General features: G+C 44.3%; 1 protein-coding gene across 16 annotated transcripts in view; it reads right to left on the bottom strand.

Moving 5' to 3' along the window:
- LOC105697563 (disks large 1 tumor suppressor protein) overlaps positions 1–23879 on the bottom strand; it is a 487904-nt gene that overhangs the window by 169747 nt on the left and 294278 nt on the right. For 15 of the 16 annotated variants that reach the window (XM_012420943.2, XM_012420948.2, XM_012420951.2 and 12 more), the window contains one exon: positions 18628–18801. In XM_012420943.2, coding sequence (XP_012276366.1) covers positions 18628–18801 — 174 coding nt within the window. Of the gene's footprint in view, positions 1–18627; positions 18802–21439; positions 21641–23879 lie in introns of those variants that run through there. The other variant, XM_012420961.2, reaches the window with a different exon arrangement.

Raw genomic sequence — 23879 nt, 5'->3', positions numbered from 1 at the left:
TTGCGGCTGCACGAAGTAGAGTTCATGAGTACTACAGTATAGCTTACAGATATGATACATGTGAGTGAGGTAAAAAATTCTAAATAATTTCTAATGAATTATTAACATTACCCTTTCACTAGAGGCAGCATTCGGGGCCGCGTTGGAGTCGGAGATGGAAAAAGTGTCGACGACGGAATCGAAGCGGACGAGTTTCTTCGGATGTTGCGGCTTCTTCGCACGTGGACACAGCGAGCACATGGCTGGGTCTCCGGGGGTGGTCGGGGGCATAATCGCAACAATATGTTGTTACAATTCGCGCACAAAACGTCACTATTTCCCACGTGGAAAGTCCCCAAGGGGCACTTCGTCGAAGTCGAGGCGAATCGCGCCTTTGATCACGCGTCGCTCCCCTCGCGGATTTATCGAGCTCAATTGGCTTCAATTAAGGGTAGTGACTCCTTTATTGTCCGATCAACCGTGACAATCGATCCACCCCGCTTCCCTTTAGACACTAACGTGCAACAATAACTTGCCTTCAAGTCAACGTGTGACTGGTCTCTCCTATGACTTGTCTAAAAAGTAATACGATCGATCTGTTACGCGGTTATACGCATGACGGGTGACAATGAATTTCCCCGATTTCTTAAATGGTATTCCTTGATGGACCAAGGACAGCACATTACTATCCCAACCCAAGGGCAAGAGAATGATAGGTACAGGATGTGTGGCCACGGGAGTTCACGCACTGACCCTGTAAGGGCGACAGAGATGGACATAACAGGCGACAATGGTACTAGCTGGTGTATGGTGGAGTAACTCTCAAACTTTTCAAAGTTGGGGTAGTCCCCGCCAAGCACGCTTCGGCCTACCCCAATGGACCTCTAGGAGACGTCGGAATTCATCAATTCAAATAGTCACGGGAAACGTTACCATTAGAGAGCGGAAATAAAAGAAGTCTACTATTATATAAGATATAATTAAATATTAAATAGAATAATTTAAAGTGCATCCCAAAGAAGACGGTACTTAACATCAGGTTCAGGGGGATTCATCTCCAGACGAAACGAGTTCAAGAAATTCAATTACAATTAATTGGAATTACCGTTTCCTCTCGAGTGTAAGATTCAGAAATTTCATTGGAACACGATTAGAAAGGGGAGAGAGAGATGAAGAAGCTATGCGTGCGAAGGGATCGAAATTGCGATTAGATCACATCTTGGCCATCGGTAGTTAAGCGACTGGAGTTGGCGGACGGTTGTCATCGGTCGGTACGGTCGCTCGCTTGATACCGAATCTCGGCACTGCATTTCTGCACCGATTACCGGGGGGATTCACTTGCCAACCGCCGTTCCTGAGATACACCAGCGGAAAATAACCTGGACGACGAAAAGTGCAGAGAGCGCGCCTCGATGGCGCTCTCTCGCCGGCTTTACCCGACGTTAAAGCGCCAATCGCTCCCGTCGTGTACCTTCCGCGAGGCATTGCTGGTAATGCAGGTTCTGACAAACCGACCCGGCATTCGCGGGATGTACCGTCGATTATGCAGCATCGAAAGGTTACCGGGAGACTGCCGCGATTCAATTGCAATAGGAAATCTTTAACTATAAAAGTATGGACCACTAGCCAACTTCACACAAGGTGCTAAAATCTTAGCGCCATCGTTTACCATTAATAATTTAGTATCCCCGGGATCTAGTCGTGGTTTATATTCGCGAAAGAAAAGCCTCACGTATGATAAAACGGTGAAAAAATTGGATTCAATAAAAAAAATCGTTAGATTGACTGCATTTGGTCCAGCGAACCGAATTTCAGCTCAATTTATCAAACTCGTTTGCTTCAATCAACTGAAGTGTCTATTAGTTTAATCCTTTTGTTAACGTTTGAAAATATTTTAGTCAATAGGCAAAACCCCACAATCCTTGATTTACGTTCATACGAGTTTAGGTAGTTTAGGGCTTGATATTCCCAGAAGTTTCCAGAAATTCTCAAATTGTAGTTAAGCACGGTGACGGCAACAGGGAGATACAGCGTGGAGTGAAATTAATATTCTCTCTTGACACGAGTATATTATGTCCTCCATATTAACGCCGTAATTACTCTGTAATCGTGGATTCATTGTGATACAACCGGAGAGAATGTGCAAGCGTTTACTTAGTATAACGTTATAAAGGAATTTCATTCCTGGATGTCTTAAGCCACTTTTCTTATAATATTCTTTCACTTAATAATAAACTTTGTAGGAAATTTATCGAGATGAGTATTCTTTAAGGATTGGCAAGCTGAAATCCGAATGATAATCACCCGTTGCAGGAAAATTTATTTCGAACAACGAAGCTGGTTTTCTCCGAATTTCTCGTCGATGCGTGAAATTTAACACCATTTAGAACTCCGTCTGTTAACACGAATAATTAAGGATGTAGGGTCGGCATCGTGTATTGATTTGCAAGTAGGTTAATAGGCACCAGCTTTGTATTGCGATCTCTATGGTGTCCCATGTCCCATGCAAAAGCCGGACATGACCAACCAGAAGGACGGTATTAATTAGCAGGATTTATCCTAGGGAATCTCACGGAAATGAAAATCAGGTTACCAAAGTAATGCCTCCGTGTATTAGAATGCTTAGCACGGATTTAGTAACTTAATCGTGAAATTAAATGTAATCGAGTAGTACCTAGATTTACTTAACCGTTTGAGTCCCAGGCAGCGCGATTGTGCTGTTCAGATTTTATGTCGAGAAAACCCAGCACATTTCGAGCGTTGTGGACAACTGACGGTGCGTCACCGATTGTCAAAGTCGCTCAGATTCACTGACCCAAGTACATTACACAGCTCCTTCTTTTAACCTCTTAACTTACAATATCGTGTGAGAGACGTGGTAAATCAATCGGGCCAAACGTGAACAAAACGTGTGAGAGACGTGGTATGTCAATCGGGCCAAATGTAAACAAACCGTATGAGAAGTTACGTTCAGCCAAACCGTGAAATGGGCCGATGTATGACCGACACTTTTGTTGTTTATGGCACGCGCTATTGGAATTTAAATCGTAACGCAAGGGTGTAAATAATACATCTTACAATTCAAGAAACGCTATCGCGCCGAGTGGGATTCATCGACATAAAATAAACAAAGCGCTATCGCGCTGCTTGGGTCTTCTCGTACTCATTTAGAGAAAGCGCGGTTGCGCTGTTCGGGATTCTTCGACAGTGTTTTTTCAATACCCCCTAGGACTCAAACGGATTTTTATTAGACGATATCCCGTCTTGTAACGAACTTCTAGATACCAGTATTGCAAATCGCGGAGAAATAGGTAATTGTTAATTATCACCGTTTAAGAAGCAAATACAAAATGTATCCCTACAAAAGATGGAAAGGATGTATTGGAATTATAATGAAGTGTTTTGTGGATTCCTAAAGAAGAGGTATTAAAATCTTATGTTGTTTAAAATTGTGATAAATAAATAAATATCATCCTGCAGTATTTATTTGAGTCAAAGATAGGGTCTCGAGAAAGTTTAAAATTAACGAGACCGTCATGAATGGGAGCGAAACGAGCATTCAACGAGAAGTGAAAAAGAGGAAAAATGTTTTTTTTTTCGTCCCGATAAAAAGTCGATCTTCGCTCACTTCCGGTGAGGAATTATATCCTTCCATTAAGTAGAGTGACTCGGAGGAACAGTCCGGGGACGAGAAAAAGGGAGAGATTTATTAAAGCCTCGGCTCCCCCGTAAAAGCTACGATAACGAAATATTTCAATTACCATTATTCATAACTTTCCGAACGGCATCGAAAGGAAGAATGCCGTCGATGTCACCCCTTCCAACTAATATGTCATTCCCCCTGAATACACTTAATCTTGTCAAGTACTAATTTATAGTCTCAACTTTTAGGGATAAAAAGTTGGCCAGGTTTGCCCCAGAAACGGTCGGTGGCCAAGTGTTAAGGTCGAAACAATGAATTTTGCAGATTTCACGTCAGGAGGTAAAACGGATTTTAAGGTTGTTCGAGAAGAAGCCAAGAAAATCTCCAATCCGAGCATCCGAAGTTTTTCCCTTTTCCCGCCCAGGAGTATCCGCAGGAGAGAAAATAGTTCGCAAAGGGGTTCGGAATAAGGTCCAATCAGTGGTGGAACATAAAACGACGAAGGTATCCACCTAGAAACCATAAGGCGTGGAGGGACGTAAAAAGCTCATTTTCTGTTAAAGCTCGGGGCAAATTAGAGGAAGTAACTCGAGAAAGGTAGAGAGGCACGATCGAGACTTTAATGGTGCGGCCATTACGCATGCAAATTGGGAGATTCTAATGGTGGTGAAAAAGATTTACAATTAAGTAATGCAGATGTTTTAGTACCGTTCTTTTTAACACCTTAATCTTCCCACTTCCACGTGTCACGTTACTAACACCTAAACAATGCAGTTCACTATCAGCCCACCTATAAAAATTATGTTAAATATTCGTTGACGTACGTGCAGAAAAATATTCGGTTATTGTATGGACAACCAAATACTTCGTTGACATAGCGAAATTCGTTGGTTAAGAATTTGTGGTTGGTTACCGAAAATTTGACGATCAAACGCGGTCAATCAAAGGATTTTGTTTAATGACCCACATTTTTCTCTGCGTGTACCATGGTCCGACATTAATCTGGGACACAACGAAGTTATTTTTAGCAGTAATCCAGATATATTTACTGCAACCTCTCGTCCGTACTGACAGAGGTAACAATAGGGATGATTACGTTGAAGAGCGAATAATTGCATCCAGAGCTTTAAAACCGACGGGTGAGTTATCCCTTTTCTATTTGACTCTTCAAGAAACCTTTTTTAAGTAGCCTCGAATGGCATGAACGTTCACGAGACTTTTCTCGATAGTATGGGAAAGCTAAGCGGACATTTTCCTCAGGAACGAGGTAAAGATTTCCTGGAGCGAAGTCTTTTACTGGTATCCCGAAGAAGCGGTGGACGCGGTAGGATGAGACTTGCTAAAGCGGGCAATAATTGCAGGCGGAATTAATCCGCAGGATTAAACGAGAGAATTAATCGGGCAGATAGATGGAGGAGGTCCTACAGGAAAATGAATGGCGTTGGGATTATTCCAGGACTCCTTTTCACCGACAGACCAGAGAGGATCTGAATATCTTAAGAGACGGAGGAGTTAAAAATGAGCTCACGAAAGCTTGGCGAGTATTTAACGACGGTCACTTAACAGGAACATGCTAATTATAAACAATAGTTAGGGATCACCATTTCACCTCTAGTTACGACACTCAGGAAATGTTTCAGAAAATTCAACGTTACTTATTGGAAAATTTCACCAGCACTTGGTACTTTCGGTATTCGGTACAATCGTCGAAGAACAATAAAAATGATCAGGTTAGAGCAAAGATTCAAAATAATATTGTCGTGAGTTTATACTCCATTCGTGAGATCTAGGGTGAAAAACATTTTTTAAAATAAAACGGTAAAAAAGTGTGAAATTGAATTTTGACATCTCAGACATGACTCGAACGAAGGTTCGACAGGAAATGAGTCCGTATAATCAATTAACGACCTTTCAAATCGCATGTCCTCTAGCGTATAGTTATATCGAGGGTAAGTGCTAGTTCGAACGAATTCGCAATTTAATTTTTCCCGGATGGAAGTCGAGGACACAATTGGTAGCGCTTTATTCCATGTTCGATGGTGCATCGGGAAAAATGAACTGGTATTGTATCCGACAGAATGATCGGTGCGAGATTACAGGTATTACGGGTATTATGCCCGTCGTCCGTGCAATGAAAAAGAGACTAGGCATTGTCGAAGTCATCTCTACCGTCTAGCTGGTAGCTGAAAAAAGCATCGTAAATCATACTGTCGACATTCAATCGAACTGTAAATTAATTTACACGTTCGAAAATTCAACTAGATAACAAGTGCATCAACCTTGTACTCTAGGGCATGGGTAGCCGGAAAAGGAATAAAACGAACGGACAAAGCAATTAATGTCGGAAGTGGTAGCTTTATTTAAAAGAACGTGACGTAACCCGGGAGCGTTCGTAACATTGTTACTGACCTCGCCTACAATGCTCCCTATCGAATATCGAAATGGTTACGCGAAGACTCAAGAGCTAATTGGAAGCAATTTAACGTATCGATTTCCTCGATCGTTAAGATCCGGAAGGTTGAGAGGATTTTTATGCGAGTCCATTTTACGAGTAGGCAATTACCGAGCGCAGGAAAATGGCGGCGCAAGACCATCATAACTCCGCACATTTTAATTCCTAGTTTTGAACGTGCATCGAACCTCGCGCATAATGCGGCCATTGTTTCCCCTCATTTTCAAGAAGTGTACGCCTCGTATCCGATGTCGCGTTTAGGCCCTATAGCCGGGAATAAACTTTTATATGGGGCTCTTTCGTGATGAGTAAGCCCAGTTCCGGAACAGTGCGGTTTTTAATCACTATAACAGAGGAGATGGGGCAAAGTAGACGGTCTGCATTTGCCGGATACTCAGGGTGCACAAAATGGCGGTATCAGAGATGAAAAGAGGAGAGTCGGGGATGCTGGAAACAGATTGCACCCCTTGGATCTCTTTATTAAGAGCCTTCGGATTTCCCTGCAGATGCCGAAGAATTATACGACCCCTGGAACGACTTCGTCGCCAATTTCGCGACGGGCTGCTTTGTCGGGACAGGGAGAAATACAAGAGAAAAGTAGATCGGCGATATTGGCGACATGTTTTCTGTATGGGGGATTGTCGGCAGCACAAACTTTCCAAGTACATGGGGAAAGTTGGAACAAGAAGTCACGCGAGGAGGACAAGTCAAAGGCGTAAGTTAGGGATGTTTTAGGGGAGGGTTCGAAGAAGGCTTGGGAAGATTCTACTGCCACCCTGGGAATATCTCGTGATTCCGACCCTGAAATACGAGCCGTCTGTTCTGCCAATAACAAGTGTCGATATTGCCACCTAGCCGGGAACTTATAGTCCTTCCGAAATTTCCAAATATACTCGCGAGGGTCGTCTTCCCTTCCTTTGCGCCCTTCTGTACCCTCCACCCACCCCCGACTATAGTTATAAGCATCGAACTTTCCTAACCTTTACGAAGAAAAAATCAATGCGTGATCGTAATCCTCGTTACAAGTGAAACTTTAAAGTTAAAGAGTATGATTACGCGATAGTAATCTTAAATATTCTTTCACGAAATGCCCTTACGTATTGTTTTGAACATGATTATTTTCATTTCTTACATTTATTATATCTATTTCAGTATCAATGTCAATAATGAACTAAAATAACAACGCGCAGACACTAACAAAACCGTTTACATTCCTAAAACATAGACACGACCGTAAACAGTAATTAATTGAAATTAACTGTAGAAGACCCATTTTGAATTCCATAACGCACCTCTTTCATGTCATGCGATTTACGCGGCCTACCGTGCGATAGGTAAGTTCCACTTGAAAAATCCCGGCGTAAAAACATTCCAGGTGTGTAACGAGGTTCCAAAATCCGTCAGACCGTAAAGTGCAAAATCACCCCCCAGAGGATAAAATACATCTCCTGTCTCTCCCTCTGCCAGCCGCACAGGTCAGAGAACGAGCCAGCCTCGCAAAAGGCGGAGCTCGTCCTCGTTCTCGTGAAGAAGGGCCGCGCATTCGGGGTGCCTTACCCCGGTCCTTCCCCCACGTCGGGACGATCGTTCAGCCGGGAAAAGAGGCGCGAACTAAATACGAGACTGCGTCCCGTTTAGCCCCCTTTCAGTCGATAAGTCCCCGGAGTTCTCGGGGCGAGATTCTCTCGGCTGCGGCTCGCCCTGACAACGGCGTCGGTCGATATCGCGTGGCGCGAGCTCGAACGACCCGGCCCGAGTCGAAGCGATCGCGCGGGATATAAAGCCCTGAATCCGGAAAACCCTCTGAAACTGAAAGCCCGGAAAATAACCAACAGAGAACGAGCCCCCGCGATCGCGGAGACGACCGGAGGTCCTTTAAACGGCGACCCGGAGAAGCCCCTCATTAGGGGTCGCGGCACCCTCGGAGTCGGATCTGGGAGCAGACAGGCTTTGGGGTGGATGCGTGCTCCAGTTTCGCCTTGCTTATTCTAATTCGAGGAAATACTGGGATAATTTCGGATTTTAGGTCAAACTTTGCCTTACGTCCTACTGCAGTTCCTGAGGGGTACGTTGGTGATGATTAATCTTACGAGCAGGGGGTAATAATTCGTTAAGTGAATTTTCAAACAGTTTTAGAATTATTAGATATTACTGACTATTCTGAATTATACTTTCGCGAAAAACTCTCACGCTTTCGATACTACTTGTTTTGGGCCTGGTCACTTTTAGTTTTATTTGTTTCAGTATTATTTCGCTTTATACGTCAATAATTAACAGCGATACGGTGTTAGCGCGTTATTCTTTATTTCGCTAATAGCGAAAATGGCTTTGCGAGAATTGTGTTAATTTTAAAACGCAAAGATGATGGAAATAGTACTTAACCGTAAGATAAGAGATTTCAATTACCAAGTCGGTACCCTTTCACGACATGCAAACTTACACACACTATTGTGACTTAAGAAGTTTCATTTCAACACCTGTCCCAGAAGTTGAGAGGGAACGCTACCGAGTTACTATACGTCAAGTATCTATCTTTCAACAGTGGAGGGAATAAGAAAAGTGGTTTCTCAAGCGCTATAGAAAAATAAAGAAAATTTTGAATAACTCGGACAATTAGGCAAAGAATCCGGAATTTAAAAGAATGTACCCGATTACGATTGCCGGTACCCACGCAATGATATGGCAAATTTAATTGTGACGTTTGCTCAGAGTCATAGTCAATTATCGTCGTCGTAAACTAATGTTTAAATCTTTCCCGATGATCGATCACACAGTTCGGTTGATGGGTTGACTCGAATAGGTCGGTACGAGTAATTTTACTTTTCGTTGGGAAATCGAGTGGAGGGATAGCGCGAAATATGGATGCGGCCTGGAGGACTGGATATTGCCGGCGTAATTATCCTCGTAATGCATAATTGTATGTCGGTAGGTGTGCGTGCTCGTAACTATACGTATCGGTCGCGTCGGATGTCACTGTATCCATAATGGCATGAAGCGAATTGTGAGGTTCGTTTTGAAAGAGAATTTTCATTACTGTTTCAAAGGCGACCGAGTGGTAACGCATCTCGTTAGCTGGTATGAATTCTCATGAGCTCGTTATATCGAGTTAAGCCCGGGGAAACAGCACGAAGTGCAACATCGCTCGGTAAGAAAAATTCAAAGGAATAACTTTCAATGACTTCTTCGCTCGCGATACTCGCTCCGCTTCCGCATCTTTATTCTTCCCTTTCCTCGGGATTTAATATACCGTCGAAACATATACAGCTTCCAAGTGGTCGGCTTGCCTGAAAGGTCGGTGGTAAATGAAAAACAAGTTCCTTCGATCGGTAAAATAAATTATTAAAAAAAGAACGTGAATTGTTCCACTACCACAGTGACAGGAATTTCTAAAGGAGTAAAGGTAGCGGCGATTATTCCACTGCTAACTAATTTCCATTTACTCGTTAGCAGAACGGTAGATATGTAAATGCAGGACAATCGGAACTTGCTGCAATTGTATTTAAGGGAAAATCTCTATAATTTCTCTTTGAAGCGTAATTCTTCATACAAAAACGAGGAGCAGAGCAATTCCACGGATTCGACATTATGTGAACAACGGAATTGAATTGGTTTCGCGGCAATAATTTAGGAGCCTGGAATAAGTAATGGAGCGAAGAAAGATGCTCAGCACGGGACACGATTACAACATTTGTATAATCGATCGGCGAAGGTAGAAAGAAACAAAAGGATGTTCGAATGCATATTCATTCGGCATCTCGAAAAAAGGATTGCTTGCCCTCCTTGCTCAATTGTTCCGACATGCTTCATTTCCTGGTGTAACACATGCCGGGAATGTATGCCGACAACAGTCATATCATTCGGAGTAAGTACTTCTTCGAAACGGATCGAGCTTTCTGCTTCCATCCGACCATTCGTCATCATTTATGACTTCCATCCGTTGAGTAACAGTAGTCCACTATTCACAATAGTGGGATAATACGGGTTACTTGTTCGTTGAGTATCAGGCTTTTTCTGGCTTTTAGAGGATAATTGACGGTATCGGTAGAGGAATCGTCCCATCGTCTATATATAAATCTTCTTTATTCATTATCATTTATCACTGCGTGCCATAGCACCATACGCGAGAACTCGTTCTGTTCACGTACTTCACTCATCGTGACGTCAAAATCATGATGGTAATTTTAAAGATCACTCACATCGAGTGTTTCCGAGTTTTTCAAAATGTCCAAGAAGAGAGATCTACGAGGTCATTCTTCAAATAAAGTTCTGAAAATGCTGAATCGTGAGAACTGACCTGCGTCGCATATCATGTTTCAAGGTTTTATCGGAAAATTCTTGAGTCGTAAGGTGGAAATGTAAATATATGCTCTGCCGCTTTCGATGTTTACATTCGCTCGAATTCGCCGCAAACTGACTCATCGGAATACTTTCTAAATGTTGACATCATGAAACGTTCAAAGCGAACGATGTATCCTGAATAGTACTTTTTACCCCATCAGCAACAATTGTTACAATGCCTTGGCCATTTACCTACTTTATCGCAGTCGTGGAGATTACGTTCCACGCGATATGTTTAACAAACTCGGTAATGCCAAATTTTATAATAAACTTTAACAGGTCCCACGGCAAGAGATGACAGGAGATTTATTTCTTGGTTCCATCCAGGATCCACGTCGCCAACTAATGCGAGCTAAAACCAGAGTTGGTCAATCTTTGGCAACGTATCATTTTACGACTGAAAGCTTTTCACGAGGGAATTTTCCGGGGCGGTCCAGGAATGCCGGAAATGCGAGCACTAACCTATGTCATTGCGCGCACTTGGCACATTATCGGGTTCCACCTGTGGTCAGGCACACCTTCATATTCGAATGCAACACGTGCTCCTCCACCGGTGGGGACCGGGTCCGCGTGCACCCCCCATATACCTCGATTTTAACAATGGTCACGAACCACAGTTTTGGCAACGAAAAACTGAAAATACGTGCAACCGTTAGAGTCGAATCCTGGGCGAGTCGCAATTACGGCAAAAAGTGATTCTCCACAATTTCCCCCCAACATAGCGGGTATTTCACTCTTAGTAATTGTCTGGAATTTTTATTAAGGATTTTATTAATCAGTCGAACCATTTCATCAATCTACGCATCGGGCGAGGAATGATATCGAGACTTGGTTCGGGAATACCGACTTACGTGATTGCGCGCACTTGCCACATTACCGAGTTACACCTTTAGTCGGATACGCGCACCATTACGTTCGTAAGCAACACATGCTCTTGGATTTCGATGTTAACAATGGTCACGAACTATCGTTTTAACAATAAAAAGCTTGAAATGACTGCAAATAGGGATTTTCCACGATTTCCTCCCAACGTATCTAGTATTTCACCATCGGTACTTGTTTACGGAACTGTTTGTAAGGTTTTTATTAATCAGTCGAGCCATTTCACCAATCTACGTATCACGCGAGGAATGACCTCGAGTCTCGTCTCAGGAGGACTGACCTACGTCACTGCGCGCACTTGGCATCGTACCGGGTTCCCTCTGCCGGCAGGCCGGCGCACTACTGCAGCACGCAACACGTGCGCCGCAACCCCTAATGGATCCAAAATTCCACCTATGCACTGATTACGCACCACCATTTCGACAGCGGTCCCAGATCATCGATTTCACCCTGCTTGACGCAGTTTGAGAGCCCATAACCGTGAACCCAAAACTCCCCCTCCGAGGGCACGAGGAAGGAGCGAAACTCGACGCGAAGCGCACCTTTAGTGCCCTCTATCGCTCATGGCGATGATCCTTTATCAATCGCCGTTATCGGTGCAAGAAGCACGTAATATCTCGAAGCAATGCTTCCTGACGAGGAATCTCCAGACCTAGCCCGTGGAGTGGCACCTCGAGGAGGCTCCAGAAGGTCGGAACCGCGAGCACTGACCTACCGTCATTGCGCGTACTTGGCCCCCTACCGACGAGTTCCACATGGAGAAGAGCTGTCATACCGCTTCATTAATATCCAACACGTGCATCGCAATCGCTGGCGAATCTTCCAACCGCACCTCTTCGATATGGGTACCAGATCATCGGTATCCCCAGGTGCGATGGTCCCTTTTTCGGGATCTAAAATCATAGCAGGATGTAGGCTCTCTTTCCCGAGGGCGAGGGGTGGAGTCGAGACGGCGCCTCCAGGAGGTTCCGGAGTTCCGGAACCGCGAGCACTGCCCTACGTCACTTGGCACCTCCTCGAGTTCCACCTGCCGGCAGGCCGGCGCACCATTCCATCTGAACGCAACACGTGCGCCGCAACACCTGGTGAATCGAACCCCCCTACCTACTCACCGATAACACCCCACCACTTCGTGACGTTTTCGTTATCAAAATCCATAGTCGTAGGAGGAAGCGGATTCCTCCTCACGGCGAGGGCCGAAGTCGAGCTCCCCGCAAGGACGTCACCCTTAGCCGTCGTCCATTTCGAATTCTCCGAGGGTAGAAGTTCTACTCAACGTCTCCAGGCGACCCTCCGTGACGAGTAATCTCTGGCCGGACGTAACCCGCGCGAGGGATGGCACCTCGGCCCGGGAGTGCCGGAACCGCGAGCACTGACCTACGTCACTGCGCGCACTTGGCACACTAGCGGGCTCCATCTGTGGGCAGGTCTGTGCACCACTCGGTGCACACTCGGACACGTGCGGCGCGTCCGTATGGGTCGGCGTGCGCGTCGGAGGGATGCCGGGGGTTGGCCGGGCGAGGCGCACTGCGCCGCCACCCCGCGACGCCCACCCCCTATCCCGCGAGACGCCGTTTCCCGCGCGGCCGCGCCGAGACGCCGGCGTCTCGCCTCGCCAGCCCGGCCGCCCTTGCGGGGACGTTTTCCGCTAATTGGACGGCGTTCCTCGATCCTCGCGCCGAGATCGCGAGGTCGACTCGTCCGGGGTGGCCGACTCCGTCGGGTCCTTCGTCGGCACCGGCTCCGCCGGTACGGCAGCGCTCTGCCACCGCTCGTATCGATCCTGGCCCTAGGAACCTGGCCAAATGTCGCGGACGGGGCGGATCGTTCCTCGCGACCTTGCACCGGCGCGATTGGATAGCGCGTTGATTAACCCGGGACGAGGTGATCTCCAGATGCTGGACCCCCTGGGTAAACGCGACCCTCCACCCGAAGGAACGTCGACGGTCCTCGGAATTCGTATTTGCAATGAAATATGTACCATTTTTCACTCCGATGTTTCGGCCCATCTTTGGCATGCAATGTTAAGGGGGATTCTTATAAAATATCAATTTTTCCCCAGGAGTCGGTAAGTACATCTCTGACGCATGCCCGAAGCTTAATAAACTTGAAGTAACGATGTAATGTTAGAATTCCTTTGGTGGGACGCTTCGGATTATTATTTACGATGGAAATAGCCATTGTCTTCGCACGTGTGTAAAGGTACCCTTTGTTACCAAAATTTCATGAAACCGCAGACGTGCGAGTACCTATCCATTCAAACCACGGATTATCAAGCATGACGGGTAGCTATTGACAGACTGATACATTCGTACACCCAGAAGCAATTAAATGCAGAATTTTCGGGAACGTGTTCACTGGTTTCGAAAAAAAAAAAAAATGAAATTAGATCGAGCAGACTCCCTCGTCTGGGTTTTTGTTGGTGACAAAAGATCTTCGGTTGCTCCTGTCGCGGATTCCGAACAGCTGACTCCTGCTTTTAAAGTACACTCGGCCGAAAGTAACGTTCTTACTAATCCGAGGCTTTCCGTCGCACATTCATGGTGGGTACGATTCATAGACATAATACCCATTCATATACATAATCCTGGGATTATTGAGCGCGGATTGCAAAAGTCAGCTCGGAGTCGGATATCTGAGAAGCGATGGCGGGAATTCTAAAGCACGATTCCTGGACTCTGGAGAACGCACGGAATCGATACCGCTATCCAGGCCAAATGTACTACAATGGGTCATCACGGAAAAGATAAACCCACCTTTCGGTCAATAGACTTCTCTATACACCCTTAGTCTCGTGTTAATTGACCTCCTTTGCCTAGAGATCGGGTAAAGTACCTCTTCGAGTTTTCCTTTGCCCGTAAGGAAGTGATGACGAGGACAGAAAGACGTAAAGCGAGGGAAAAACCGGATGTCAACGTTTACCCAAATGGCATAAATGGCCAAGAACGAGATTAACATGAAATATTCCCATCAACCACAATTGATCGGGTTTAGTCGGAATTCATTGAATGGAGTTGTTCGATTCAGGGGACAACGCGCGCCGAAAGGACATCCGCGCCATTTTACGCTCAATAATGTAGAAGTCAGGTTTCAGGAGATTAAACCTACGGGGAGAGCAGTTAATGTTTTATCTGTCGGTATTAAAAAACGAGGAAGAATTTTTCTGGTTGAATGAACGAGCCTACGCAACGTCGCGACTCTGTTTCGACGTCCTCGCGGGCTTATTCAAACACTCCGGACTCAATTGTTCTCCGCGACGAGTTTTCTCGTTTATAACGCGAAGACAGCAAATAAAAAGCTCGCGAGCGGGGTTTTTTTTAATTAAAAGCTCCGCCAGGTACGAGGGCGCGAACAATGCGCCATTGTGGTAGACGGTATTTGACGGGCTGACCATCGGTATTGAATTTCGGCAGGCTTTTCAAAACATCCGTCAGGTTCAACGTGACGTCACTGGGGAGCCGCGGACTCGTGATGTGAATAGACAACGAAGCGTGCTTACAAATCGAAACTGTAAAGGGCGCACGTAGATCGAGCATTCAAGTAATCTTCCGCAAATTGGAAGCCGAATATGCAGCTGTAGGCTACGCGTTGTGGACCCCGTTTTTTTTTAGAAAATAATTGGAAATATTAAAAAAAGACTTTAAACCTGCAAAAGTGTATTTCAGTTCACTCGTTATTTTGGTAATATCCTATATTTTTTTCTTTTTAATTAAATTTCAGTAAGCGATACTGACCACCGAGTCGATCCACGACCGAATCCTGTTAAAGGTTATCCAACCGAAGGAAAGTAATCATTTTTCTGTATCAGTGATATATTTAGTACAGTTTCTTTTTTTTTAAAGTCCACGCCCTTTTGGGGATAGTTGTCTGTTCGTATTCATTCACTTCACATCGATAGAACTTCTCAAATTATGGAAGCCATGGCCAACCGAACAATTGACTAGGCGTCACAGAAACCGTCGCCAAACGTTTTATTTTACTATTTTTCAACGAAAATTTGTAAAACATTGCTTCAAAAACTTACGAGCAAATCTAAAAAATATCTCGTTATTTGAATTTTTTAATTAGAAAAACATTCCCACAGAACATCCATTTTTAAATCCCCCCGAGTACTTCCTTAATCGACACAGTTGTAGAAATAGCGAAAATAGTCGGCAATAATTGTCCGCGTATTTTTCAAAATAAAAAAAAAAGACATTTAATTCCAAAGATTGCCGCGAGTTGTCTATTTACCTGCCTTCGTTTTCCCCCTACCTTTTCGAAAAATATTCCAATTATTTCAGCTGTACTTGTTTATCTCGGCACGCGTAGTGCCATAACTCGATCCAGGAATAATCTCGGGATTTTTACCTTCGCGAGCGGAGGTAAAAATCGCGAGATCGTTTCCTGAGGCGAAAGATGTCGAGCACCCCGGGTGACGTATAGATGGGGTTCATGCGTTCTGTGAAATAAATCACGATCCCTCGGTACGAGCCCTGCACGAGAGATGCATGACAGAGTAGGACCTCCGGAGTCACGCCACGACGTAAGGACGGAAAGGTCGGAGTCACGATACCACGGATCGGTGGAAAGCGAAATTGATTTCGACCAGGTCTGCTCTACGACGCTCGAGTAGACATTCGGAGTACACACCGAAGTCCCACCGATCGATTGATCCTCTTTTTCTTAACGCGATCAGCCCGCCTAAGTACCCCAACCAAAGCATTAAGAGGATTTCCGTGTTACGTCTAAAAGGACGCGGACGCGATGTCGATCGGACAAAGGTCTTTCGCCGAGAGGAGCACCACTTTGGAAACGCAAGAAATTGATTTCGACCTCTTAGACTTCTAAAAGGAGTCGGCGGAGCGGTTTATCTCTCCCATTCAGATTACCTGCCTCTTGTCTTTGAGAATAGAACAGGAGATAGGCGGCTCGCCGACGTGACGTGAAAAACGCGCCGGCTAAACGACCGCGGAACGTACGTGGAGTAATGGAGTTACGCAGATTAGCGACAAGCATGGAAAACATTTTATGGCTCATGGAAAAGGAATTCTAACGTATCGCGTTTGCAGGGAACTTTTGGCCGACAAAGTTTCTCAACAATTCGGGTGATATCGTGTGTGTGCAAATATATATCCTTCTAATCTAATCCTTCCTCTCTTTTTAATCAGGGTTAGAAGTAATTCCGTAAAAATGAAATATTACAGACTGACCTTTGTATTTTTAACGTTACGTTCCAAGTAATTTAATTTTTTTTTAGAATGCACTCCGAGGCAGAGATTCCTTTGAACGTGCTACACTTAGGGCGACGTATGATCCATAATTTATCGACAATTATAACCCATTGAGGTTGAAAACGCCGCCTTATTGGTAAATTTTAATGCGATTCGCATAAGGCACCGCCGTTGTACTGACGGGCATTTACGACTACGTCGAAGGAAACTAATAATATTTTTGCAATTGAGCTCCGAAGGTCGACATTTTAACCGCCTCGGTCATTGCGGTTGTGCGGTTACTGGTTGCGTACACGCGCAGAAATCCAGAAATAGAGGAATTAATGACATAGCAGTGGTTAGGACATTTTCCGAGTATTTACTCAGTATTTGAAATTCTGAATCATCCGTCCGAGCTAATCGAAATACACTTAATTCCCAGGGTCATTGCTCTGCTCCTTTGAGTGACGCCTACACACTTTCATTTTAGTCCAGGAATAGAGGAGTTAATGACATAGCAGTGGTTAGGACATTTTCTGAGTATTAACTCAGTATTTGAAATTCTGAATTATTCGCACGAGCACGGGTTCGTTATGAAAGGGAGTAAGGGGAAGGACGGCAGTTCCGAGGAGCCATTTGTCGATGCCACTCACAGATCCACGCGAAAGGGGGATTCTAATTCATGAATAACTTGTTGCAATCCTAAGTGCACGAGTCGGAGCCACGAGTACGGGAAAAGAACTATTCTATTCCTTTATTCAGGGACGCAAAGCCGACCGTAGCCGCTTTTGCAAATCGATATCGCCGAGTTTTCAACCGCGTCCGCACCTCAGGGGAAGTTTCTACTTAGGGAAGGCTTTGTCCATCGGCGGAGTTTTCCGAACTTCCCGAGCTCTTCCTTTTTTCCGGAGGCTGCGCACTCCCCTGCCGAGACCACGGGATTACTGAAGGAACCGTTCCGCGTGTGCTGCGAGCTACAAAGTCGCGAGCGAACTGTTTGTCCACGTGTTTGCAGCTTGCAGCTGCAACTCGATATTGCAGCGACCGACTTATCTATTGTGGAGTATCGCCATCGCGCAGCGAACCGACCAAACTGAACGCACGAATAATTCGGATATTTCAGAAGCACGAAAGCGAGATACTTAATATTCTTACCCAGTCCCAAGACTCGTTTTTATCGAAAAATTTCAAAAATGCAAATGCGCTTTCGTTCAATTATTACTTGCGATTTGTTCGAGATGTATGTAGCGTTGATATTATACTCTGGTATTAGGACATTTTAAGCGACAAACGTTATAATTCTTTCTTAAATTATTTTCTAAGTTTCGGTTGTATTCCGGTAAGAAAGTGAACGTTTAAGCTACAGCTGTTGTTTATGCCTCGACATATGGTAACTGAGAAATGCAGTCGGTACGTCAGATTGCACCCTTGTCGGCGCCTTCCATCTATATCAACGACTGTGTAGGAATCTGCGGAAGCTTTACCGACGAGGAGATACCTCGGATGATAACGGGCGAACGGACTTTGATGACAAATAGTAACTTCTGATATCCAAAATGATCGCAATGTTTCAATGATAATATTTCTTGAATTGCTGACTGACAGGTTAAGTAAGGCAAATAATTTCCATTGAAGAATATCATGTTTCTAAACCGAGCGAAACATTTTCTACGGGAATTGAACGAGTTGCAGCAATGTAAATGTTTCTTACTAAAGAAATTAAAAGGCTTCTGTGAAATGTGTTGTATCGAATTAAAACAACGTACTTAATACATACAAATATTAATGGCGAATAAATATTGTTTGAAGGTGATGCAAGGACGAGTTCACCGGTGACTGCTGTAGGTTTAAGAAAGAACATCGGGTATACTGGTAATTTTACAAAATTCTAGCTTGTTACCAGAATACTATTAATCCTTCCAAAGTCTTTCACTCTTTAAAGCGAATTAACTATTTATTCTAACACCTTTTCTTTCATAGAAAATGTAACGACAATAAGTCGTACAAAAATGAAGGTTCACAAAATTAACTTACAGCTACACGTGTTACATAAAACGTGTTCGATTTCTTTCTGACTTCAGTTAGGTTTTCCTAAGCCTGAACGAAATGTTTAATGCAATTTTAGACAAAAATTCACTAACCTTGTTCAGGGTTTCATGGCCAGCGACCACGTGCTGGACTCCGTCCGGGTGGAGGATTCGGTCGACAGAATTTGGTCTGGAGACACCATCAAGCTGACCAGTTTCCTTCAACTGCGGAGGCGATGGAGGTGGTGGTAATTGTTCTTCCACTCCGACGCCGCCATATCTGGTTTTCTGCAGGGTAAACAATAAAATCTTCACCCTCGATCCTTCACAACGGACCTTCGCAATGTCAATATTTACACGAAACACATTACGCGCATAACCGTTAAATATCTTTAAATATCACCGAAACTAAATTAAGAGACGAAATTCCCCCTAACTTTTCTTTGTTAATATCGCAGTACTCAAGGTGAAATGAAAGACGTCGAGGAACGACGTCTTTAAAGTAGGTTTCTTTGTCTGTCTGGTGTGGACTAAACAATTTATTTCAAAAATCGAAATTTTTTAATGTGTCAGGATAATTCCTAGGTGCTCCCGAGTCATGTGTCAATGTTCGGACATTTCTATCCAAAACCTTAAAAAAAAAAAAAGGGTTATATTCGAGTCGACTGATTTAAGGGGGGTTTCACTTCACCGTAATCATCGATGTATTGAATTTTAAACACGTCTTGCTTTCTCTTTATGGTAAACAAACCTTAGCTACGCGATACACCGTTTTCTTTACAGTGTGCAGCGGGGCGCTTATGAATATCATACTCTTTAAAACGATATTTTGAGTAGGGATTTCAATTGAAAAAAAAAAAAAAAAATAAAGCACTTTTCGTCGCGGAATCGGCGCGGAGGTGTGCTCACTCTGATTTGGACGGAATGGAGTGAAAACGCGTCGACGACTACTTTAACACCGAGTTTAAGTCTACAGGTTTCCGTCGATGAGAGATGCGTTTTAGGAGCTAATCGGGTTCCCGCGGATTTATCGATTGAAAGCGTACCTCGGGCTTCCAATTGCGCGATCGCGATGCGCAATTACATTAACCGGAATTGAACCGAGAGTGGCGGGTATTTGAAATACTTTTTCGGACTAAGCTAGCAACTATGGTGTTCGGTAAAACTCGTACTTCGCAATTTTCCTGCAGAGTTTGTATTTCGACTAATTGGTGCTACAAACTTCAATAGTGCATGTAATAATCCCTCGTTGTATAATATTACCGGGGAGATATTTACGTACCTTCGTTACGGGGAGGGGAAAAGTGCGAGTTTGAAGAAATTTACGTATCGCCGAAAAAAATAAATTTTTGTCGGAGGTTTCCGCGGGCGCCGTATGGAATAATTTGCATTCAATGGGAATAAACTTTAAACAATGCGATAGGATTTCCTGGAGTGATTTATGCGCTACCCGACGACAGAGAGTAGGAGGAAATTTACCACTTTTCGCAGTGTATTATTAATTGACAAGATTGGCAGGAAAATGAGAATTTCAAATTCCACTTGGCGGTTCTAAATGCGGAATATTTCGGCGTGCCGTCAGTTATATTTAATGAAACTTTGCGGTTTCCTCCCGCGAATCCAGATGGCCCGGTATATCGTAACAAAACGATTCGACATTTCATTAATTGATCACCCGGAAAAACCTTCGCACGCGTGCGCGTGTACAGCACGAAAAAACACATGTAATACATTCGAAAAGTAAATGTAGGCTCGTAAATCGTGTTTTAATTGGGAATAGTAGGAAGGTATCCTCTTAAAGGGCGCTGAAACCCGTGACAGGAATCGATGTATTATCGGATTAACACCAAGATATAAAAAAAAAAATAAAAGCAAATAGACCTACAGTTAAAAGACACCGAATGGTAATGCGCGAGAATCTAGCCAGAGGAGCGTCAATAGTCGAGGGGCTCGGCGAAGGAGGGCACGAATCGCTTTAACAAAGTGCGGAAACGCGAGATTGCTCGACACGACCTCGACGTTCGACAATTTCCATTCCAGGGGAGTTCCCTCGTCGAGACGTCCGGTATAAGTGACAAGGTTTCGTTCCGGTGAAACGTCGTTACCATACTCGTTTGCGGCTCGGCGAACGTCGAGGCTTTGATCGTTCTTTAGAAAAGCGCCACTCTCTCTCTCTCTCTCTCTCTCTGCGTCCCTGGCTCTCCGGATACGTCTTTGGAACGGAGACTCGAGAAGGTGCTCGTGTGCATTCCCGCACCTGTGTACCTATACACCCGTGGACGAATGCACCTGTGCACGAGTACACCGCTGCACGCCTCGGCGTTCCTGGCCATGTGCAGCCCCGTGCATGCATGCACTTTAGCGTTTCCGCTCCAAAGTGTGCGCAGGAGAGACATCTGAAATGGCGCCGTCGATCGCCGGCAAAAGCTCACAAGAGTGTGCTTTGACCGAATTCCTTAAACGGTCGACGGAAACGTGGCTTCTCCGACGGCAGGCCAGTGATTTTCCGCCGGAGTGTATTCGCGACTGCACCTTGCTCGGCCTCGCCCCTGACTGCTCTCTTTGAGCAAGTTTCTTTTTTTTTTTCTGGTATTTCTTGCGTGACCACTGTTAAGATACGCCTAATAGCGACGACAATATCGAAGGGTAAACGAGAAATCCAGGTTCAAGGGTGTGGCTTTTTTTTTCCTTTTCATATTTTCGCCCCCATTGATCCCTGAAAACCCGGAATTTCTTGCGCTTCGCGGGAAATATATCAAGGGACGTGGATCTGAAAATTTTCTCTATGTGTATCGTCGACGTGATTGAATGTAAGGCGAGTTTTCCTGTACAGGGAAACATAGTTTTATGTAAATGTTGGATGTTTCAAAGGTACGAGTCACACGGAAGGGGAGTGTGCGTAATTTCTAAAGTTGAAAGAACTTACTGCGCTCCAGCAACGGCTGCAAAGTTGCCCATCATTCGTTTTACCGTGATTACCATAACAATCGGTGCTCTTTAGGGAGTAATGCGAGGACGCACTTCTATGGTAATTCGGCTTTACGCGTTCTCTCACTTTGCTCGGGACCGCGTAAACGTAGTCGCTGAAACGTCGCTGGGAATAACGCACCATTGATACCCAATCGATCATGCCAAAATTCTTTTTTTTTCCGGAAAGTCAGAGTATTGCCGTTAGTAACCTGCACTTTGTTTATAAACCTCTTGCAGCCCTTCGATACACCATACGTTGGGGGTCGCTAATGAAATGGACGTCTACTTTTTCCTTTTTCTCAACAAATTTCCACGTAAAAAATGAAATCCAACGGGGTCAAATGGACTCGCGCCGATAGGTTTGGGAACATTCAATTTCGATTGGAAAAAAGACTGCGTCGATATCGTGCCAATGTTTGGTTTGCATCCACGAATTTTGCAGAGTGTCCTCCGAAATAAATTGAATGCGTCAATGAGAGATTCGCTCTGAGTTCAACATCCAGTCATTCACTGTTTGTTTATATCGCCTGTTCCGTTTTGTCTTATGTAATTGAATTGCGTCGATAAAATATATTTCAACGCATTGATTTCGACGGAATGAATCTGTAATATATTTCGCGATTCTGGGAATCTAAAAATAATTATTGGAGAAAGTAATAATTGTTAAGTAATCCTGTGAATATTATTTACCCTTTACCTCGCTATTTTTAATGTTTCTGCAGCATTAAAGTCTCCTCTCGATCTCCCGCTACCATTTTCATCGGGAAGTATAATTTTACGTGCTGAGCACCTGAATCGAATTGATCGCTAGAGAAAACATGCGGAATGTTATCATAGTTACGTGCACCGCAGTAATTTCGTACGTGACAGAAGATAGGAAATGCCCTGACCTAGTAAATTCTATTGGACGTCTACCTTATTATCATTTAATAACCAGTTTCTCATACGTACACTAAAAAAGTTAAGTCACTTGTCTACTCAAACTGATAGCAATAGAAATCAACGGCAAGTCGGACTATTGCCTCGGAACTGAAATTTCAGGTTAACATTGGTTTATTTAAGGACAACGAACTTTTACAATAGACCAGGAAAAAAACGTTTAAGCGAATTGTCTCAGTACTGACACAAAGACGTATAGAAATAGCGATGAAGTGTAAAAATAAAATGCACGTAAATAGTAATTAATCCTAAAAGAAAAGTGTCTCCCTTCTCGAAACGTGCCCCTTTCATACACGCGACTTGCACGTACTTCCGTACCATAAGAATTTTCATTTAAAAGTGTGAATACCGGGGCAAGGAATTTCCAGCATTTGTTTATGTCCGTCCCGCGTCTTTCCGTCAGATCCAATCGTTTTCAACATCCACAAGGGAGACATCCTTAGACGTCACGTAGTCGTTCATTCTCCTTTTCTCTTCCGGTGTGCCGGAAGTCGAACGTGCAGAGACACAGAGCACGATGTAGGTTAGCACCATGCACGTCGAACCGCCCCTTACAATATCGCATTTGTACCCAGCGGAGAAAAATTACCCTTCATTACAACCCTGGTTAACAAAAGGCACTACATTAACGTCAAATACATCTCAAGACAAAAATCATAAACCGCACCGTTCGACCGTAGATTCCCTCACCCCGACGATATTACGTTTAGGCGATTTCATCCAATAAACTCCACTCAAAGGAACTCATAAATTGCAGGAAACCAATAATTCTCTCCGGAACACTGACAGGGTAGATACAGGGGCTTTGTCCGCATAAACGGTGAAGAATAAAAAATGGACCGGGGAGCAGCGAGAAACGAACGAGGCCAGACTCGGAGACGAAGATATGACAGAGAGTGCGGAAAAGGGGGACGGAATAATTGCTTGTCATAAGCACAAAACCCGAAGGATTACACGAGCAAAGAGTTTAGGAAAGACGGACGGCGTGGTCGGTACTGCCGTGGCCTGGCCCGATATTAGCATCTCCAAGCCTCGAATCAATCGTCTTTTAATACCGCCGCTAACGCCCTCCCTCCGTGATTGAACCTTTATTGCGAAAACTCAATGTCGTTACCCCCTGTCGTTGGAAGCAGTTTTATGTTACCCCGCGCCGTACCAAACGACGTTAAGGAGCACTAAAGCAAGAAATTGAAAAGAGAGCTGTGTGCTAACCGAAATTTCTATCAAGTTTCGTTCACCTAAAATGAGCACTTAAAGTTCATTACCGCAAACGGATACACTTGAACCCCTGATTTTTGTGCTCTTTGTAGAAGTATTAGTTTGTTAATGTTTAATAATTTTAAGAATTAAATACAACGATTATTCCTACTAAATTAATATTGGTGCTACATAGTCGAGTATATGAATCCTTTCAGTTAAGTTGCATAATGTTAATTTTCGTACGTGACCTGACTGCA

This window comes from Orussus abietinus, unplaced genomic scaffold (assembly GCF_000612105.2).
Source record: "Orussus abietinus isolate OABI.00-Male unplaced genomic scaffold, Oabi_2.0 scaffold21, whole genome shotgun sequence".
Lineage (NCBI taxonomy): Eukaryota > Metazoa > Arthropoda > Insecta > Hymenoptera > Orussidae > Orussus > Orussus abietinus.
The sequence above is the reverse complement of the archived record's forward strand: the minus strand, read 5'-3'. Positions and strand labels throughout refer to the sequence as shown.